Here is a 20,594-nt window from a genome sequence, read left to right on the forward strand (position 1 = left end):
GCCCACCATGTCTGCGCTGAACATGATGTCAAGTTAAACTAAATGCCTCTGCCTGCGCATGGTCCACATCCTTCCATTCCCTGCGCATTCATCTGTTTATCTAAAAGCCCCCTAAATGCCTCTATTGTATCTACTTCCACCCCCACCCCTGGCAGTGCATTCCAGGCACCCACCACGCTCTGTGTAAAAAACTTGCCCTGCAGATCTCCTTTAAACTCCCCCCCCCTCACCTTAAACCCATGCCCTCTGTACTTGAGTTTTCTGAGGAGGTTATGAAAGGGTACTTGGGATGTCATTATCTTCTGTGGAGATTCAGGTCTTTCCTTTCGTACCTTCTCTATCCCGGGATCACATTCATGGCTCATGTGCATATTGGGCTTGCTGATCTAAAGGGAAGTCTTTCTCCCACTGGGAGTCCAAGTGCTGCAAATCAGTGAATCGTAGAATGGCTACATTGGGAAAAGAGGCCATTCAGCTCATCAAGTTGCTGCTGACCCTCTGCTAATATGATGTCACCTATCTCATTGCCTAGCCTCTGTTTCCCTGTGAAGCTCCCTCGAGTATCGGTGTTCCACCTCCCTTTCCCTCAATTCCACATCATTGCTACTTGCCGCATGAGTTCTTTCCTCAGTCACCCTCTGGTTCACGATTCTTCTGTCAACGTGGACAGTTTCTTTTCTCTGGATTCTTTAGGAACTGAAGACTTCTCGGTCTCTCCTGCCCCAAGGAGAGCAGTCCTCTCTTCAGTCCATGCACCTACCTAAAGTTTCTCAGTCCCGGGACTATTGCAGCTTCTTTCCTGTGACTCTCAGGACTACACAGCCTCTGTAGAGAGGTCATCAGTGTAGGAATCAGACTCCAGTTGTGACCAGAAACGAGTTTAAAATAATCTTCTATTTGTACTATTTACCCAGTTAGAGAGTACTTCCCAACCTTCAGAGAGTTGTGCACATCTGCACCCAGGTGTCCACAACAGAAACAGCAAATGGAAACACTCAGCCGGTCAGGCAGCTTCTGTGGAGGGTGTAGAAAAGATTCACGGGAATGTTGCCCGGATTGGAGGGCTTAAATTGTAAGGAGAGGCTGGATAGGCTGGGACTGTCTTCCCTGGAGCAAAGGGAAGGCTGAGGGGTGAACTCATGGAGATTTATAAAATCATGAGGGCCATAGATTTGGTTTGTCCCCTGTGACCCTCACCAACTTTTACCGATGCACCATAGAAAGCATCCTATCTGGATGTATCACGGCTTGGTACGGCAACTGCTCTGCCCAGGACCGCAAGAAGCTGCAGAGAGTTGTGGACACAGCCCAGCACATCACAGAAACCAGCCTCCCCTCCTTGGACTCTGTCTTTTCCTCTCGTTGTCTTGGTGTAGCAGCCAGCATAATCAAAGACCCCACCCACCCGGGACATTCTCTCTTCTCTCCTCTTCCATCGGGTAGAAGATACAGGAGCCTGAGGGCACGTACCACCAGACTTAAGGACAGCTTCTACCCCACTGTGATAAGACTATTGAATGGTTCCCTTATACAATGAGATGGACTATCAACTCACGATCTACCTTGTTGTGACCTTGAACCTTATTGCACTGCACTTTACTCTGTACTGTTATTGTTTTTACCTGTACTATCTCAATACACTCTGTACTAACTCAATGTAACTGCACTGTGGAATGAATTGACCTGTACGATCAGTTTGTAAGACAAGCTTTTCACTGTACCTCGGTACAAGTGACAATAATAAACCAATACCAATAAGGTGGATGGTCACAGTGTAGGTTAGCCCAATACTAGAGGGCACAGGTTTAAGGTGAGTGGGGAAAGATTTAAAGGGGACCTGAGGGTGAAGTATTTCACACAGAGGGTGGTGGGAGCTGCCAGAGGAAGTGGTAGAGTGGGGTACAATTACAACATTTCAAAGACACTTGGACAGGTCCATGGATGGGAAAGGTTTAGAGGGATACGGCCAAACGCAGGCAAATGGGAAGAAAGGGAAAGAAGTAGTTGAAAGTAGAATCTGTTGGAAATGTCAGACGTTACAGGGTATGGTCCATTAAGTCTGGAGGCTGGCAGGGTGAAAACTGAGGACCACGGGGCCTCTTGTCCTCCCACTGTTGGGGGTAAAGGGAGTAAGAGCAGGGCTACAGGAAATAGGTGAGATGTGGCCAAAGGTTCTGTCAGTTATGCTAGAGGTTCAGGAAGAAGGAAGACGTCTCAGAGGCCCAGGTGTGGAAAGTCTCCTCACAGGGACGGAGGTGGAGAAACTAGGGGATGGAGTCCTTACAGGAGGCAGGGTGGGCGGAGGAACAGTTGAGGCAGCTGTGGGTGTCTGCGGGCTTGGAATGGATGTTTTTCACTAACCCATCCCCACAAGTGGAGAGATGCAGGAAGAGCAGGGATGGTCATTAAATGACCATTCAGACTTACAGAGCAAGTGACCTCGTCCTGCTCCCACTTGGGACCTTTACATGCATTAATATGCACCAAGAGGAGTTGCCCCCTCGGGTGAACACCATCATGTACCCCTCCAGCCTTGGGGTACCATGTACCCCAACCCCTTGAACCACGTTCATATCAATGTTTTTATCTCCCTTTATGTTAACAATTTAGTTAACGTGCCCGTCACAAGGGTCAGTACCTTGACACAGCAGTCAGTGCTGCCAACTCACAGCTCCGCAGACTCAGGTTCAATTCCCTCAGAGCCCGTGACACACAGGGCTCTTTATACCCCAGCCCTGCTCTCACCCAGTGTTGGGGGGGTTTCTGCTGCACTGGGGGTCGGGGGGGGTGTCACCCCTCCTCACTCTGCCCCTTACTGACCTGCGCACATACATACAGGCACACCGCACACACACCTCACCCTACGCACAAGCACAACATCCACATAGTGTGCACAGGTATACAAACAAATGAGCACACGGACACATGCACACACATGTACATGTGCACACAGGCACAATGTACACCTCACCACATAGGTGAATGCAGAAACCTCACATATACACATGAGCACACACAAATACATAGGCACACAAAGCACATACATAAGTTATCTTCCACAGCACATACATACCTGGTACACACGTACACACACACACACACACACACACACACACACACACACACACACACACACACACACACACACACACACACACACACACACACACACACTGACAGCGGGGGGAGGAACCGCTGTGGAATTACACCGAGTTAATCAGCCGTGAGAACCTGCCCTCCGAGGGGCGGCTCCGCTCTCTCAGTTAAATAGCAAGTGTTGAGAGCAGAGACGGTGGCGCCGCTACTCCCCCGGCACCTGCAGCGGTCCCTCCCGGCCATGGACAAGAGCGGACAGGACGGGGGATCGCGAAAGGTAAGACGGCGCTTGTCCCGGGACTCGAAGCGGCTGGGATCTCGGCACTGGACACTGTCCCAAACTTCCCCAAAGTTTCTCAAAGTTCCCCAAAGTTTTCTAAAGTTGCCCAAAGAAAGTTGCCTGGAGGTGCAGACTGTCAGCGTGGAGCCGATGCCGGTGAGGGGGGTAGGGGGCGGTCTGTGCCGAGCCGGCCCCCCCCCCCCCCCCCCGGGATGTGGCAGCCAGCCCGCTCCCGGTGCTGGAGGAGCGCCGGGAGACGGAGCGGCGCTCCCTCGGTGCTGCCTCGGCACTCCCCAATGGTCCAGAAATGCGGGAAACGTGGCAGCCGAATTGGGCACAGCAAGATCCCACCAAAGGAAAGCGATGTGGCGATGGCGAGATCCTCAGCTGAGGGATCCGGACGGGCGACGGCTGCCGCCCTGGAAAGGAATAGCCGTCAGGATAACTCCCGGCTGAATTCACCTGTGACAGTGAGGCGCTCCCTCAGTACTGCCCTTCATTGTAGCGCTCCCTCAAAACAATCCCAGTCTGGCGCTGTTATTGCACCCCCGGTAATGCGGCGCTCCCTCAGTAGTACTGCCCCTCTGTGCGGCGCTTCCTCAGTACCGCTCCCTCAGTACTGTCAGCAGGTGTCAGTCTGTTTTCAATGGACCAACTAAAACCGGCGACTTTCTGTCCCGGGCGCCGGCGGCGGCAGTGGTGTCCTAGAACAGGAACCGGCCCTTCAGCCCATAACGTTGTGCCGGACGAATAAAGCCAATGACACCTAATCCCTTCTCCGTGTACATGGTCCGCACCCCTCCATTCCCTGCACATCCTTGCGCCCGTTCACCTGTAGTGTCTCCACCCCTACCCCAGGCAGCACATTCCAGGCACCCAGGGCTCTCTGTGTAAAAAAACCCTGCCCCACACATTTCCTTTGAACTTCCCCCTCTCACCTTAAATCCGTGCCTTAAACACAGAAGGTAGACCACTACAGCACAGTACAGGCCCTTCAGCCCACAATGTTGTGCCCACATTTTATCCTGCTCTAAGATCTATCTAACCCTTCCCTCCCACATAGCCCCCCATTTCTCTATCATTCATGTGACTATCTAAGAGTCTCTTAATGTATCTGCCCCCACAACCTCTGCCGGCAGTGCGTTCCACGCACCCACCACTCTCTGTGTAAAAAAAAATTTACCCCTGACATCCCCCTTATACCTTCCTCCAATCACCTTAAAATTATGTCCCCTCTTCCCGTCAGCAGGTATTAGACATTTCAACCCTGGGAAAAGATACTGTCTACTCTATCTACTTCTCTCATAATTTTATAAACCTCTATCAGGTCTCCCCTCAGCCTCTGTCACTCCAGAGAAAACAACCCAACTGTGTCCAAGAGTCCCATGTGGCTGAGCTCCACTTCAACCAGCGAGCAGTACAGCACCGATACAGGCACTCTGTTTGGACCACCTTTAACGTGACAAAGCACCTCAGGTTTCTTCATGGGAGTGTTATCACTAAGGAGGTGTTGGGACACTTGGGTAAAAATTTGGTCAACGCTGGGAGTCAAGGAGCCAACTTGACGTAGGAGAGAGGGGGAGAGGTGTAGGGAGAACAACACAGGTGGGGCCCAGGCGCGGAAGTTCGGCCCCTGCTGTTGGAGGGACAGAACTCCACGTGCATCAGGAGGGTGGGATTGGGGGGTGGGGTGTGAAGCTCTTGGATGCTGTAGATGGAGAGGCGTATCCTTGCAGATGTCTGAAAACATTAATATTTGATGGACTGGGAGCTGCTGTAGGTTAACTTGGTCATTGAGTCACACGGCATGGAAAGAGGCCCTTCAGCCCACTTAGTGTTGGTACTGGTATTGGTTTATGAGTCCCTGCTGGCCATCAGCATTAACTCAGTAACATCCCAGTAATGTCCTTGTAAATCTTTTCTGCACCTTTTCCAGCTTTATGATATCCTTCCCATAGCAGGGCAACCAGAACTGCACACAGTGTTCCAAGTGCAGTCTCACCAACATATTGTATATCTGTAACATGATGTCCCAACTCTTATCAGATCAGATCAGATCTTTATTAGTCACATGTACATACTCAATGCCCTGACCAATGAAAGTGAAAGCCAGTGCAGTGGTCAAAGTGGTCCCTGTGTTGCTATACTGAGGTGGTGATTAGGGTTGTGCCGGTTGGTTCAAGAACTAAATGGTTGAAGGGAAGTAGCTGTTCCTGAACCTGATGGTGTGGGACTTCAGGCTTCTGTACCTCCTGCCTGATGGGAGCTGCGAGAAAATGGCATGACCCGGATGGTGGGGATCTTTGATGATGGATGTTGCCTTCTTGAGGCAGCACCTCCTGTAGATACTCCCGATGGTGGGGAGGGATGTGCCCATGATGTATTGGGCTGAGCCCACAGCTCTCTGCAGCTCCTGATGTAATTGCCATTTGAATTGCCATACTAGACCGTGATGCATCTGGTCAGGATACTTTCAACAATACATCTGTAGAAGTTTGTTGACGTGACGGACCTCCTTAATCTTCTAAGAAAGTAAAGGCACTGACACCCTTCCTTGTGATTGCATCTTATGTGCTGGGCCCAGGACAGGTCCAACATGTTAATGCCCAGGAATTTAAAGATGCTGACTCTCTCCCCCACCGATCCCCCAATGTAGACTGGTGCACGTTCACCCTCCTTCCCCATCCTGAGATCAACGATCAGTTGTTTAGTTTTTCTAACGTTGAACGAGAGGTTGTTGTTGTGGTACCACTCAACCAGGCGCCCTACCTTGCCTGTGATTTGTCCAACAACAGTGATGTCGTCGGTTAATTTGTATAAGGCATTGGAGCTGTGCTTAGCCGCACAGTTATGTGTGTATGGGGAGTAGAGCAGGGGGCTAAGCAGGCCCTGGGAAGTGTGTCAGTATTTACAGGGGGTCCCGGGAAGTGTGTCAGTATTTACAAGGAGTCCCGGGAAGTGTGTCAGTATTTACAGGGGGTCCCGGGAAGTGTGTCAGTATTTACAAGGAGTCCCGGGAAGTGTGTCAGTATTTACAGGGGGTCCCGGGGAGTGTGTCAGGATTTACAAGGGTAAAACCAGTCAAACCTCAATGTGACTCCAGAGCCATGTGGGTGACTCTCAACTCCCTCCTCAGTTCAGGGGCAAGAAGGGATGGGCATTAAATGCTGGCATTGCCAGTGGCAACCGGATCCCATGAATGATCAAAGAAGGTGATCATTGTCTGAAGTAGTCCTTCCCCAATGCATAAGAGTGAACTAGCTGGCTTGATGCAACCACTCTGTCGCTTTCTTAATAGGGTGTCTATGGTCAATTGTCAGCATTTAAAGAAGGGTTCGGAGGGACAGGGTCACTGTCTACAGGGGTCAGACAGAGAGAGTCAGTATTTACAGGTGGTCAAAATAAGACGGTCACAATTTATTGGTATTGGAATTAGTTTATTATTGTCACATGTAACGAGGTCCAGTGAAAAACTTGTCTTGCATACCGTTCGTACAGGTCAATTCATCACACTCTACGCAAAAAGATGCATTTCACTGTGTGTTTCGATGTACATGTGACTAATAAAGGTATCTCATCTCATCACAGTGTAGATACATTGAGTTAGTACAGAGTGCATTGAGGTAGTACAGGGTAAAAACAATAACAGTACAGAGTAAAGTGTCACAGCTACAAGGAAGTGTATTGCAGGTAGACGATAAGGTGCAAGGTCACAACAAGGTAGATTGTGAGGTCAAGAGTCCACCTCATCGTATAAGGGAACCATTCAATAGTCTTATCACAGTGGGATAGAAGCTGTCCTTGAGCCTGGTGGTATGTGCCCTCAGGCTCCTGTATCTTCTGCCTAATGGGAGAGGGGAGAAGAGAGAATGTCCCAGGTGGGTGGGGTCTTTGATTATGCTGGCTGCTACACCAAGACAGCGAGAGGTAAAGACAGAGTCCAAGGAGGGGAGGCTGGTGTCCATGATGCGCTGGGCTGTGTACACAACTCTCTGCAGTTTCTTGTGATCCTGGGTAGAGCAGTTGCCGTACCAAGCCACGATGCATTCAGATAGGATGCTTTCTATGGTGCATTGATAAAAGTTGGTGAGTGTCAAAGGGGACATGCCAAATTTCTTTTGCCTCCTGAGGAAGGAGAGGTGCTGGTGAGCTTTCTTGGTCATGACGTCTATGTGGTTGGACCAGGGCAGGCTGTTGGTGATGTTCACTCCTAGGAGCTTGAAGCTCTCAACCCTCTCAACCCTTTGGGCGATAGTCAGTATTTACAGGGGGTCACAGGGAAAGGATCACTATTTACAGGGGATCAGATAGATCAGAGGGAGAGGGTCTTTATTTTCAGTGGTCTTTGGGCATTTGTCAATGTTTAAGGAGTCAGAGGGAGAGGGTTACCATTTACAGGGGGTCGAACGGACAGTGTCACCATTTACAGTGTGCCGCTTGTTCAGAATGCGACTGGGTCAGAGCGCTTCTGGGACAACTGGTTACCGGGTCAGGACTGGACTGATTCAGGGCCCGAATGGGCCAAGTTACTCCTGGGTGAGGGTCCTGCTTGGTCAAATATCCACCGAGTCAGGGCGTGACTGGGTGTCAGAGGAAGACGGTCTTCATTTACCGGGGGTCAGAGGGAGAGTTTTACTAGTTCCAGGGGTCTTTAGGTCTCCATTTACAGACTATTTACAGGCGGGTCTCCCCTCGGCTTCCATCCCTCCAGGGAAACTGTGGAACTCTCTAATATGGAAGGAAGTGGAGACCGTCAGTAAATGTATTCAGGAAGGAGAGAGACATATTTCTCCATGCTGGAAGGTTCTAGGGGTATCAGGAGAGGGTGGGAACAGGGTCTGAAGTGAACAATCAGCCACGATCGTGCAGGATGGTGGAGCAGGTCTGAAAGGCCACACAGCCTCCTCCTGGTAGAGATACAAGAGAGACTGAAGATGCTGGAATCCGGAGCAAAAAACAAACTGCTGGAGGAACTCAGCGGGTCGGGCAGCATCTGTGGAGGCAGAGGGATGGTCGACATTTCCGGTTGAGACCCTGCATCAGGACTGAGAGTGGATAGGGGATATAGCCATGGAAAGGGAGGGGTGAAGCAGGGGCTGGTAGGTGATAGGTGGACCCAGGTGAGGTGGGGGATGATGGACAGGTGGAGCAAGGTGAGGGAGAGGGGAGTGTTGAGACGGGCTGCCACCGAGCATCTCACTGCGTCCCACTTCAGAGGGAAGTTGAGAGTTAGTCTTGGTGTGGGACTGGAGTCGCACGTAGGTCCTAACAAGGTAAGGATGGCAGGGTCTTGGACGAAAAGGGAGTGGAGGATTGTACGGACAGGGCGAGGAGGTGGGTCTGGCACCAGGATAAGGTCAGAATCGCAGAGGAGGCTCAGTGGCTCTGTTCTAGAGTTACACAGCAGGCAAGCAGGCCCTTCAGCCCACCCGGTCTGTGCTAACTGTGCTTCTTTCTCCAAGGGCTGTCATAGAGTTATACAGCACGGAAACCGGCCCTTCGGCCCAACTCGTCCATGCCGACCAAGTTGCTAACCTGAGCTAGTCCCAGTTAAACATACAACATAGAACATAGAACATTACAGCACAGTACAGGCCCTTCGGCCCACGATGTTGTGCCAGCATTTTATCCTGCTCTAAGATCCATCTAACCCTTCCCTCCCACATAGCCACCCATTTTCCTATCATTTATGTGCCTATCTAAGAATCTCTTAAATGTCCCTAATGTAGCTGCCCCCACAACCTCTGCCGGCAGTGCGTTCCACACACCCACCACTCTCTGTGTAAAAAACTTACCCCTGACATCCCCCTTATACCTTCCTCCAATCACCTTAAAATTATGTCCCCTCGTGTTAGCCATTGTTGCCCTGATCTAACACTTTGAAGTTGGGCTATCGCTAAAAACTCATGGTGCCTCCTGATTGGGCAAAATGTCGGGTGAGGCACCAGGCTGGAATCTGGTGGAATTTCAATGTACTTCCTGCCAACCAGTTATCATGCATCACCATGCGTCTGCTGTAATAGGAGGGCTGGGTTGAATGAGAGCTAAAATATCCCAGTTTCCTGTTTGAGTTGATTTGAAGGTGTGACATCAGGAACTATCGTAAAAAAGTATTCGTGGCACATCTGGAGTGTGACAATAGACTCTGATAATTGCTCATGGGGTAAACTGAGGAATGTAACCACTGTACGCTTGCATTTTAAGTGGAAAGGTTTGATTCTTCAAAGCTCGTCGGTATCTCATTTCTCGAAACGCAAGAGGCTGCAGATGATAAGATAAGATATCTTTATTAGTCACATGTACATTGAAACACACAGCAAAATGAATCTTTTGCATAGAGTGTTCTGGGGGCAGTCCGCAAGTGTCGCCACGCTTCCGGCGCCAACATAGCACTCCCACAACTTCCAAACCCGTACGTCCTTGGAATGTGGGAGGAAACCGGAGCACCCGGAGGAAACCCACGCAGATACGGGGAGAATGTACAAACTCCTTACAGACAGTGGCCAGAATTGAACCCTGGTCGCTGGCGCTGTAATAGCGTTATGCTGACCGCTACACTGCCACACCTGCCCATACCGTGCTAGATGCTGAAATCTAGAACAAAAAAAAAGTTTCTGGAGGAACACGGCAGGTCAGGCAGCATCTGTGGAGGGAAAGGGATGGTCGACGTTTCGAGACTGCATCAGGACCGGAAGTATAGAAGGTTGGCCAGTATATAGAAGAGAGAGTGAGGGGTGAGAGAGGCTGGCAGGTGATAGGTGGAACCAGGTGAGGTGGGTTCCTGGAGCCTCTGCAACATTAACCATCCCACTGCCTCCACAGATGCTGCCTAACTCACTGAGTTCCTCCAACAGCTTGTTCTTTTGCTCCTGTATCTCACTTCTACCCTGGTTTTGTTCTATCCCTGTGCTTCCTTACTGCCCTGCTGTGTTGGTGAGGCATGCACAGTGCAAGGACCTCTGGGTCCGTTGTTGTGCCGTGCTGGTTGAGGGAGGCGGTTGGGTCAGGGTGGGGAGGGATTAATGTGGAGGAGGGTCTCCTGACTGTTCAGTGCCTCTGGATCGGTGAGAGGAAGCCAGACTGGATAGTCAGCTGGTTTCTGACCAGCCACCACCGGCAGACACATTATTGGAAACTGAGACAGGAACAATCCGATTCCTTCCAATGACAGGAGAGCCCCAAGGTGTGAGGACCAACTCAATGGCTGAGGACAGAGTTATTGCAAACCATGTCAAATGATTAATCATCTGTGCAACATTTGAAGATGTTTAGAATTATGAGAGGCATAAAAGACAGTAACAGTCTTTTCCCCAGGGTAGGGGAGTCCACAACTAGGGGCTATGGGTTTAGAGTGAGAGGGGAAAGATTTAAAAGGAACCTGAGGGGCAACTTTTTCACGCATGTATGGAACGAGCTGCCAGAGGAAGTGGGTGAGGCAGGTACAACAGTGTCATTTAAGAAGCACTTAGATCGGTACATGGAGGGGCGGGGCTTGGAGGGATGGGGCCGAACGCAGGGAACTGGGACTAGCTGGGTGGGCACAGTGGTCGGCATGGGCTGGTTGGGCCCAAGGGCCTGTATCCGTGTTGTATTGTTCTATGACTCTATAACTTGTGGGCCATAACTGATGTATTAAGAGTTAGCATGGCATTCAATAAATCACATGTCCTCACGCTTGTCTCCCAACTCCCATCCACCCCAACCTTCTCCCATCTCCCCAAGCCCCTCCTCCACCTTCTCCTTCAAACCTCATGCCCTCTGATTTGCCCCTTACCTACCCTCTCCCGTCTCTCCTCTCCCTCCTCTGTTCCTTCCCTAGCCTCTGCCAAATCCCATAATTCCCTCTCCCTCCCTCCAACCTTCCCCCTCCTCCTCACCCCTCATTCCTCCCGACTCCTCCTTTCCCTCCATTCCTCCACTATCCTCTGCCCCATTCCTCACGGAGTCATACAGCACGGAAACAGGCCCTTCGGCCCAACTGGTCCCTGCTCACCAAGATTCCCATCTAACCCGGTCCCATTGGCCCACATTTGGCCCATTCCCTCTGAACCTTTCCTCTCCATGTACCTGACCAGGTACCTTTTGAATGTTGTTAATGCACCTGCCTCAACCACTTCCCCTGGCAGGCATACTGTCCTCCTACCCCCCTCCTCCCCATTCCTACCCCTTCTCCTCTCCCACCTCTCCCTCCCACTCCACTCCCTGCTGTGTGTGCCGGAGCAGGTTGTATCCTTCCTCTGGTCCTTGACGAGCCGGGTTTCGGGGCTCACGTGTCCAACTTGTGACCTTCCCCTCCCCTCTCCCCGCAGCCTTCTGGCCTCCTGCTCCTTTGCGTCTTCACTGCGGTGCTGGGATCCCTGCAGTTTGGTTATGGAACCGGAGTCATCAACGCCCCCCAGGAGGTAAGCCGTGCCGACACCTCACCCTCGCTCGAGCTGGTGTTGTCCATCACTGACCTTCCCCCATAGCCAACAGGCCAAGGAATTGTCAAGACCAGGTCCTGCATCTCTCTAGCACCTATCCTTGGGGCATCCTGAAACACTATGCAGCCAATGAAATGCCATTGACATGTAGCCACCCTTGCATGAATGGTGGGGCCAAATTGTGCGCAGCAAGATCCCACAGTCAACAACAGCAATCCTCAGCTAAATGAGCCAATCCATCCCTGCCTGTGGAAAGACCGAGACAAGATTCGGGCACGAGCTGGTAAGTGGCAGGTAACATTCATGCCACAACCTTGCCAGGCAGTGGTCAATCCAACAGGAAACAGTTGAACCACCTGCCCGTGGCATCCATTGGCATTACCATGACTGAGTCCCCCACCATCAATGGCCTGAGGTCACCATTGACCAGGAACTCCACTGGAGCAGCCACTGAAACACTGGGGCGGACCAGAGGCTGGGAGAGTGACTCACCTCCTGACACCCCAAGGCCTTTCCACCATCTCCAAGGCACAAGTTTGATGGGACGCTCTCACTGAATGAGTGTGGCTCCAACACCTCTCAAGTGACTCAACCCCATCCGGGGGAAAGCAGCCCACTCGATCACACCCCCACACCCCTGTCCGTCGCCATTAACACTCATCCTCATCCCCACCAGGACACAATGGCTGCTCCGGGCACTGCCTGCACAGACCACTCCAACAGTGCCTCTCAAACCAACTCTGCCACTGAGAAGGACCAGGTGTCAGTGAACGTTGCCCGACTTTGGTGCTCGACGTGGATTAGTGTGGGTGAGAGCCAGAGGGAGCTTCCAGGTGACAATATTTCCACTCCCGGGTCCTCTGGGTGTGGTCACTTTAGGATCCCTCGGTGGTTTCCTGCTTTGATCAAAAGGTGATTCAAGTTGCAACATGTCAGCTGTGAATAACGTTACCATGATACATGGTGGCTTATCACTTCCCCCGGATTAGTGGCTCTGTGCTCAAGGATGTTCTTTGGACGAAGGGTAACTCCTGGCCTGATACCCCCTCCAGGTTATTGAAAGGCATTATGCTCGGATCCTCCACATTGAGCAAAACGAGACCGTGGCTGGGAATCTCACACGAGCAATGAGCCCACTGAAGGACCGACGTGTAATCGTTTACTGGACGCTGTCCGTCGCTGTCTTCTGCGTTGGGGGAATGTTCTCATCCTTCTTTGTTGGGTATCTGGCAGACAAGCTGGGCAGGTATGGAAATAGACCAGGGCACTTGCCCGCTTAAACCCACGAGAGTTTGGCTAAATTAGCAACAACTGCATTCCCTGAGAGGGCTCCATCCAAAGCAACGTAACACCTAACATTGAAGCTGGAATTGGACTGGGCGGATTGACCAAGGGATTGGAGTCACCCTCGTCTCCCAGTCCACAGTGTTGAGCCTGACTGAAGAGTCCGCACGTGACTGTGGACTAGACCTGCTGTGAGTGTGATGCTTCTGCAGTCAAAGAGCCAACCAATGCTCATTTGATTCCCCTGTTAGGAATGGCAAGAATTTTGATGTTGGGCTAAGGACGGTGGGTGAAAGGCGGACTGCTGGAAGCAGAGTCTTGATTCAATCTTTATTGTCACTGGTTGAATTGGAATTGGTTTATTATTGTCACTTGTACCGAGGTACAGTGAAAAACTTGTCTTGCATACTGATCGTACAGGTCAATTTGTTACACAGAGCATTGAGGTAGTACAAAATAAAACAATACAGAATGCAGAATAAAGTGTCACAGTTACAGAGAAAGTGCAGTGCAGGCAGACAATAAGGTGCAAGGTCATAATGAGGTAGATTGTGAGGTCAAGAGTCCATCTTATTGTATCGGCAATAGGGATAGGCAATAAATGCTGGCCTTGCCGGTGGCGTCCACATCCCAAGAAGTGAATAAACAAAAGTCAGGCACTGGAAGAAATCAATGGTCATTTCCATCAGTTTGACCAGTCATCGACCACCCAGCTCACCACATTAATGGAAATTAAATGGCACAGCCTAAACGCAGTTTGTCCAGATAACTTGGTAATTGCTTTATCATTGTCACATGTACCGAGGTACAGTGAAAAACTCAGTTTCGGCTGCCATCCATACAGATCATTTCATCACATCAGTACATTGAGGTAGTACAGGGGAAAACAATAACAGAATGCAGAATAAAGTGTTACAGTTACAGAGAAGGTGCAGTGCAGGCAGACAATAAGGTGCAAGGGCCATGGTGAGTTAGACTGAGAGATCAAGAGTTCAGCTTTAGTGTACAAGAGGTCCGTTCACGAGCCTGATAACAATGGGATAGAAGCTGTCTGAGCCTGGTGGTACGTGTTTTCAAGCTTTTGTCTCTTCTGCCCAATGGGAGGGGGGAGAAGAGAGAATGTCTGGAGTGGGAGGGGGTCCTTGATTATGTCAGCTGCTTTCCTGAGGCAGCGGGAAGTGCAGATGGAGACAATGGAGGGAAGACTTGTTTTCATGATGGACTGGGCTGCGTTCACAACTCTGCGGTTTCTTGCGGTCATGGACAGAGCAGTTGCTGTACCAACCGTGGTCCATCCAGATAGGATGCTTTCTAACTTCCTCTTTTGTCTTCTTCCCAGACTGAAGGCGATGAAGGTGCTCAACATTCTGGCAATAGCTGGTGCTCTGCTCATGGGTCTGGCCAAACTGGGCCCATCACACATCATGGTCATCACAGGGAGGGCCATCACTGGCATTTATTGCGGTAAAGTGTCAACACTTCTGGCTGATTTTGGTTCATCACCAGGGCCAGTGTCGGTCACCCTCACTGGTTCGATCACGCCCCCGGTGCCAGTCAGCACAGTGCGGCTGTGAGGAAGACTTGGGTGGATGAAGGGAATGTGCAACAAGGGAGAGCTGGTGGTAGAGGAGAGATGTAGCCCAGAGATGTAAGTGTGAAGGACGTCCTTTAATCAGTCCTCGCATGTGTCATAGAGTCATACAGCGCAGAAACAGGCCCTTCAGCTCAACTCGTCCATGCTGACCAAGGTGCACACCTAAGCCAGTCCCATTTGCCCGTGTTTGGCCCATATCCCTCTGAACCTTTCCTATCCATGCACTTATCCAAATGTCTTTGAAATGTAGTTATTGTACCTGCCTCAGCCTGCCTTATACACACCACCCTCTGCATGAGGAAGTTGCCGCTCAGGGCTTTTCTCAATCTTTCCCCTCTCACCTTAAACCCACGCCTTCTAGTTTTTAGTTTCCTTCCCCCAGGAAAGAGACAGTGTGCCTTCAGTTTGCCCCCCATGATTTTTTACCTTCTACAAGATCACCCTTCAGGCTCCTATGTTCCAAGGAATAAAGACCTAGCCTGCCCATCCTCTCACTATAGCTCGGGCACTCGAGTTCTGGTAACATTCTCATAAAAACTTTGAAAAGCTTCATACTGCTGTGCTATAGACCCAATGCTGGGAGGTGGGATTAGACCAAAAAGCTCTTTTTCAATCGAGTAGAAGAAAAAAATGCCGGAAAGGCTTAGCAGATCAGGTGGTATTCTGTGAAGAGGAAAACTGAATAACTTTCTAGGTCAGGCAGCATCTGTGGAGAGAGAAACTGTCAATGTTTCAGTTTGAAGACATTTTATCAGAGCTGGAAAAGGGAAAATAAGTTAGTTTTAAGCACAGAGAGGGTGGCGGGAGATGGAGAGAACATCGGGAATATATAGGGCGAGATCAGGGTTGCTATGGAGATTCTCTATTGGTGAATCCATCTCATTGGTAGGTTAATTGAGGGCAGTCAGATAGAAACAAATGGACTTTTAAAAGTGTTAAATGACAATCAGAACTGTAGCAAATAGCCAGCACAAAAGGCAGCATCTGTGGAGAGACAAAAACTGAGGTGATATGATCAGTGGATCACCTACAACACAACCAGCCGGCTTGATCACAAACAGGAAAAGCTGGTTATCTGAAAGTGAATTCAGTATTGAGTCCCAAGGGCAGCAACCTGCCAAGCTGATATAGACGGTGGACCAAATGGCTTTCTATGTTGTAAGAATATATGAAAAATATGAAACTATAAATAGTGGTGTTCCTTGAGCTTAGAGTGAGCTTTGTTAGAGCAAATTGGGGCGAGCTTGGATGGGCATCTTGGTCAGCATGGACAAGTTGGGCCGAAGGATCTGTTCCATGCTGTATGACTCCATGACTCTATAAAGATGACTTGCTTCTACTCCAGTTCTCAGAGCATCAGAAACTGTGGCAAAGGGAGGCTATTCAGCCCCTCATGCCTGCTCCCCCATTCAATAAGTTCATGGCTGCTCACTTACATCAGTGCCACATTCCTGCACTAACCCCCGATTCCTCAACATCTAAAATGCTGTCGATCCCTACCTTGAGTATACCAAGTCTCTGGAGTAGAGGATTCCAGAGATTCATCACCCTCTGGGTGAAGAAATTTCACCTCTTCTCTGTCCTGACCCCTCATTTTGAGGCAGTGCCTCCTAGTTCTAGATACCCCAGCCATGGGAAACATCTATGGAACTCTGGGTTCAGAGAGTCTGAGGTGATTGATGACGCCAAAATGGGATTCGTGGACTGTGCCAGGAATGGGGCAGGTGGGTCTTGATGTGGTGGGTGAGACGGTTGGTGGGACGTTTACAAGCTCCTTCCTCAGCCTTCACACGGTCCTGTTAGAGAGATGCTCGGTACCTTCCCAGACACTTGTCCGCCAGTTTGAGTGTTCGTAGGTCAGGGGTTCCCACAGGCTGAGGTTGGGTCACTGTATTTTTCCAGGGCGGTTTTAAGATAAGATATCTTTATTAGTCACATGTACAACGAAACACACAGTGAAATGCATCTTTTGCGTAAAGTGTTCTGGGGGCAGCCCGCAAGTGTCGCCACGCTTCCGGTGCCAACATAGCATGTCCACAACTTCCTAGCCCGTACGTCTTTGGAATGTGGGAGGAAACCAGAGCACGCGGAGGAAACCCACGCAGACACGGGGAGAACGTACAAACTCCTTACAGACAGCAGCCGGATTTGAACCCGTGTCGCTGGCGCTGTAAAGCATTACGCTAACTGCTACGCTACCTTCATCCTGCTGGCAATCTGTTGCCGAGACAGAGCTCGGAGTGGAATGCTTGTGTCAGGACTCTGGCGTCAGGCAAGTGGGTGATGTGACCCACCTGTGGGAGCAAGCTGAGCCTGGGAGAGGACATTGTTTAGTCTATCCTGCCAGTGAATTTGGAGGAGTTTGCAGAGATAGCCTTCAGGGATCTCTCCCATGTGTTGAGGTGCCCATTGGAGGGAGTCCTTGTCTCTGAAGAGCACAGGAGATCGGGAATTACTTCTGACCAGTAGGACACAAGCTTGGTGCTGGGTGTAAGGTCTTTGAATACACCAGTCCTCAGGTAGTTACTGAGGCAGTGGATTATGTCATTGATGCTGCCTTCACTGCTGTGGTTCCTGAGAGAGGGGACGTGCTCCATGTTTTGTGGGGTTCCATTAGGATTCATAGGGTCATAGAGTTATACAGCATGGCAACAGGCCCTTCAGCCCAGCTCACCCAACTCTATGCTGATCCCATCTGCCCGCGTTTGGCCCATATCCCTCTAAACCTTTCCTATCCTTCTACCTGTCCAAATGTCTTTTAACTGTTGGAATTGTACCCACATCTACACTTCCTCAGGCAGCTCGTTCCACATCCCCACCACCCTCTGTGTGAAAAAACCTACCCCTCAGGCCCCCTTTAAATCTTTCCCTTCTCACCTTACACCTATGCCCTCTAGTTTTAGACCCCTCCTACCCTGGGGAAAGAACAGTGACTACCTACACCCCTCATGATGTTATAAACCTCGAAAAGGTCACCACTCAGCTTCCTTCGCTCCAGGGAAAACAGTCCCAGCCTGTCCCAGTCTCTCCATATAACTCAAGCCCTCCAGTCCTGGCAACTTTGTTGGAGAGGGGTATGCATTGGACTATCAGAATCATAGATCACAGAAATGGGTCCTCCTGCCCACCAAATCCATGCCAACCTTTTTTGCACAAATCCCATTTGCCTGCATTGGAGCAGTCTCCCTCTAGGCCTATTTAAGTGTCTATCTAAATGTCTCTTAAAAGTGGTCATTGTATCTGATTCAATCACCTCCCCTGGCAGCACGTTCCAGATCTCAACCACTCTCTGTGTATAAAACTTTCCCCTCAGATCCCCTTTAAAGCTCCCACCTCTCGCCTTAAACCTCTACCCTGTTTGTTTCCAGATGTGTGGTCCATCCTCATACACTTTAGTGAAGCAGTCGGTGGTAGGTTGCAGCTTGGCCTCCAGGTTTGCACACTCCAGGCTGGAACTTGTAGGTGGAGGTTGATGCTGGGTGACCTGAGATTTAGGAGTGGAGCTGACATCAGTTGGATAGTTTTCTTTTTGCACCTCTGTAAGGTCACCCCTCATTCTCCTACGCTCCAGTGATAAAGTCCCAACATTCTCAACCCCTCTCCATAACTCAGTTCCTCGAGTCCCGGCAACATCCTGGTAAATCTCCTCTGCACTTTTTCCAGCTTAACGGCATCTTTCCTATAGCAGGGTGACCAAAACTGAACACAATATTCCAAATGCAGCCTCACCAATGCCTTGTGCAATGTCCAGCCTCTGTACCCAGTGCCCTGACTGATGAAGGTCAGCGTGCCAAACACCTTCTTCACCACCCTGTCTACCTGTGATGCCACTTTCAGGGAACCATGTACTTGTAGTCCTACATCCGTCTGTTCTACAACACTCCCCAGGGCCCTGCCATTCATGGTGAAAGCCCTACCCTCATTTGTCTTCCCACTCATGGTCTGGCAGGAGGCCATTCGGCCCATTGTGTTAATGCTTCGAGCAGACAGGAGCAAAACTGCCATGAGCAGCTCAGGGGATTAGAAGGCATCCAGTAGCCGAGGGCCGGTGACATTCATTCCGAGTGATCTCAGTAACCCTGGAGAGGTGTGTGGAGGTTGTCCAACAGGGCTGACCTCAAGGTGCGGATGAAATGGAAGAGCCCTTCAGCAAATAGGTAGAGAGGGTGGGGGAGGTTTGTGAGACAATGTCCATTCCGTGCAGAGACAGGCTAACATCTCACCCTCAGCAGAGGATGTTTCCAACTGTTGGCCCACAGTGGTTTGAATGTTTCACACAACACCAACCAAGCTCTCTTCATCCCTTCTAGGTCTATCGTCGGGACTGGTGCCCATGTACGTTGGGGAGATCGCGCCCACCAGTTTGCGCGGGGCGCTGGGTACAATTCACCAGCTGGCAATCGTCACTGGGATCCTACTGAGCCAGGTACGGCACTTCAGCACGCTGGATGGCAGGTCACCCACTGCGCCGCCCCCAGTGGGCAGCCTGAACCCCGACACCCGCGCCCGCCGATGCCCACAGATTGCGTGAGAGCTCATGAACGTTCGCTCCCTCTGCCCTGCTCCTCAAGGCTCAACTCAGCTCCCTGGCCCTGTTCCAGAACGGGAAGCATTCTCTGAGGAATTAGTGGTTAGCTGCTCGCTCGAGCGTTTTCATTCATCGGACATGGATAGCGCTGAACGGCCTAGTAGCCCTTGTGAGAGTGATGGTGAAGGGAATTCAGTCCATGTGGCTCACATTTTGTCAGGTGGGGAGGCGGGGGAGGCATTTAATTATCCTTGGGATCTTGCAGGGTGGACGAGGCCTTGCAGCCCGTTGACCCTGTAATGTCCTGAGTTGTTCTGGTTTTGATGGACTGCCTTCAGGCTGTGAGGTTGGCTTTGGGAGATGGAAGGGAAGATGTGGGCTGTGTGGAGCCTGGGGACTTGTCCAATCCTCGTGCACGAGGTCAGGTACAGGCAGAAGATCAGCATCCTGAAGCTCTTCCATTGGCTGAGGTTAGATGAAGATCTCAGCACCCCTTGGGATGGGAAGATCACATAGAGGTATTCAGCAGGGAAACAGGCCCTTTGGCTCAACTACCCCATTCCGACAATGCTGCTAATCTGAACTAGTCCCACGTACCTGCATTTGACTCATGTCCACCTAAGTACGACAAACAATCTGCTGGAGGAACTCAGCAGGTCGAGCAGCATCTGTGGAGGGAAAGGAATTGGCACTTCAGGTCAAGACCCTACATCAGTCCTGATGCCACGTTTCAATCCGAAACATCGACAATTCCTTCCCCCCCAACAGATGCTGCTCGACTGCAGAATTCCCCCAGCAGATTGTTTGTTGCTCCAGATTCCAATGTCTGCCGTCTCTTGTGTCTCTACTGGTCCATTAATTGTACCCGCCTCTACCAATCCCACATACCCACCACCTTCTGTGTGAAAACCTCCCCCTTCACGTCCCCTTTAAATCTTCCCCCTCTCACCTTATGCCGTCTAGTTTTAGACTCCCCTACCCTGGGGAAAAAGGCAGTGACCATCCACCTTGCCCTGAAGGAGGGTCCTGACCCGAAACGTTGACCGCCTGTTTTTCTCCACGGATACTGCCTGGCCTGCTGAGTTCCTCCAGCATCATCATGTTTTGTCACCTTGTGCAAGGCCCTCATGATTTTATGAACCTTTTATAAACTCGAAGGTCCTGATGGTGCTGGAGTTCTCCCCTGTGTCCTGGGTCCAATATTTATCCTTCAACCGGACTCACTGTAACAGCACATCTGGTCACCATCACCTCATTGTGAGATCCTGCTGTGCACAGATCGGTTGCCACGTTTCCGACATTATGTCAGTGACTGCATGTTACAGTGCAACACAGGAACGGTCCCCAAGGCCTCGCATTAACGGTGGTCATCGGCTGTGAAACATTCTG

At 50.7% G+C, this 20,594-nt stretch overlaps 1 protein-coding gene across 2 annotated transcripts in view; it reads left to right on the plus strand.

Annotated features, from left to right (window-relative positions):
• Positions 1-3,239: 3,239 nt before the first annotated feature.
• slc2a2 (solute carrier family 2 member 2) overlaps positions 3,240-20,594 on the plus strand; it is a 96,563-nt gene continuing 79,208 nt past the window's right edge. For both annotated transcript variants that reach the window (XM_052018940.1, XM_052018939.1), the window contains exons 1-5: positions 3,240-3,373; positions 11,686-11,778; positions 12,852-13,045; positions 14,423-14,547; positions 18,988-19,103. In XM_052018940.1, the coding sequence (XP_051874900.1) occupies positions 3,338-3,373; positions 11,686-11,778; positions 12,852-13,045; positions 14,423-14,547; positions 18,988-19,103 (564 nt within the window). In that variant the 5' untranslated portion in view covers positions 3,240-3,337. The remainder of the gene's footprint in view (positions 3,374-11,685; positions 11,779-12,851; positions 13,046-14,422; positions 14,548-18,987; positions 19,104-20,594) is intronic.

The sequence above is a fragment of the Pristis pectinata genome, chromosome 6 (assembly GCF_009764475.1).
Source record: "Pristis pectinata isolate sPriPec2 chromosome 6, sPriPec2.1.pri, whole genome shotgun sequence".
Taxonomy (NCBI): Eukaryota; Metazoa; Chordata; class Chondrichthyes; order Rhinopristiformes; family Pristidae; genus Pristis; species Pristis pectinata.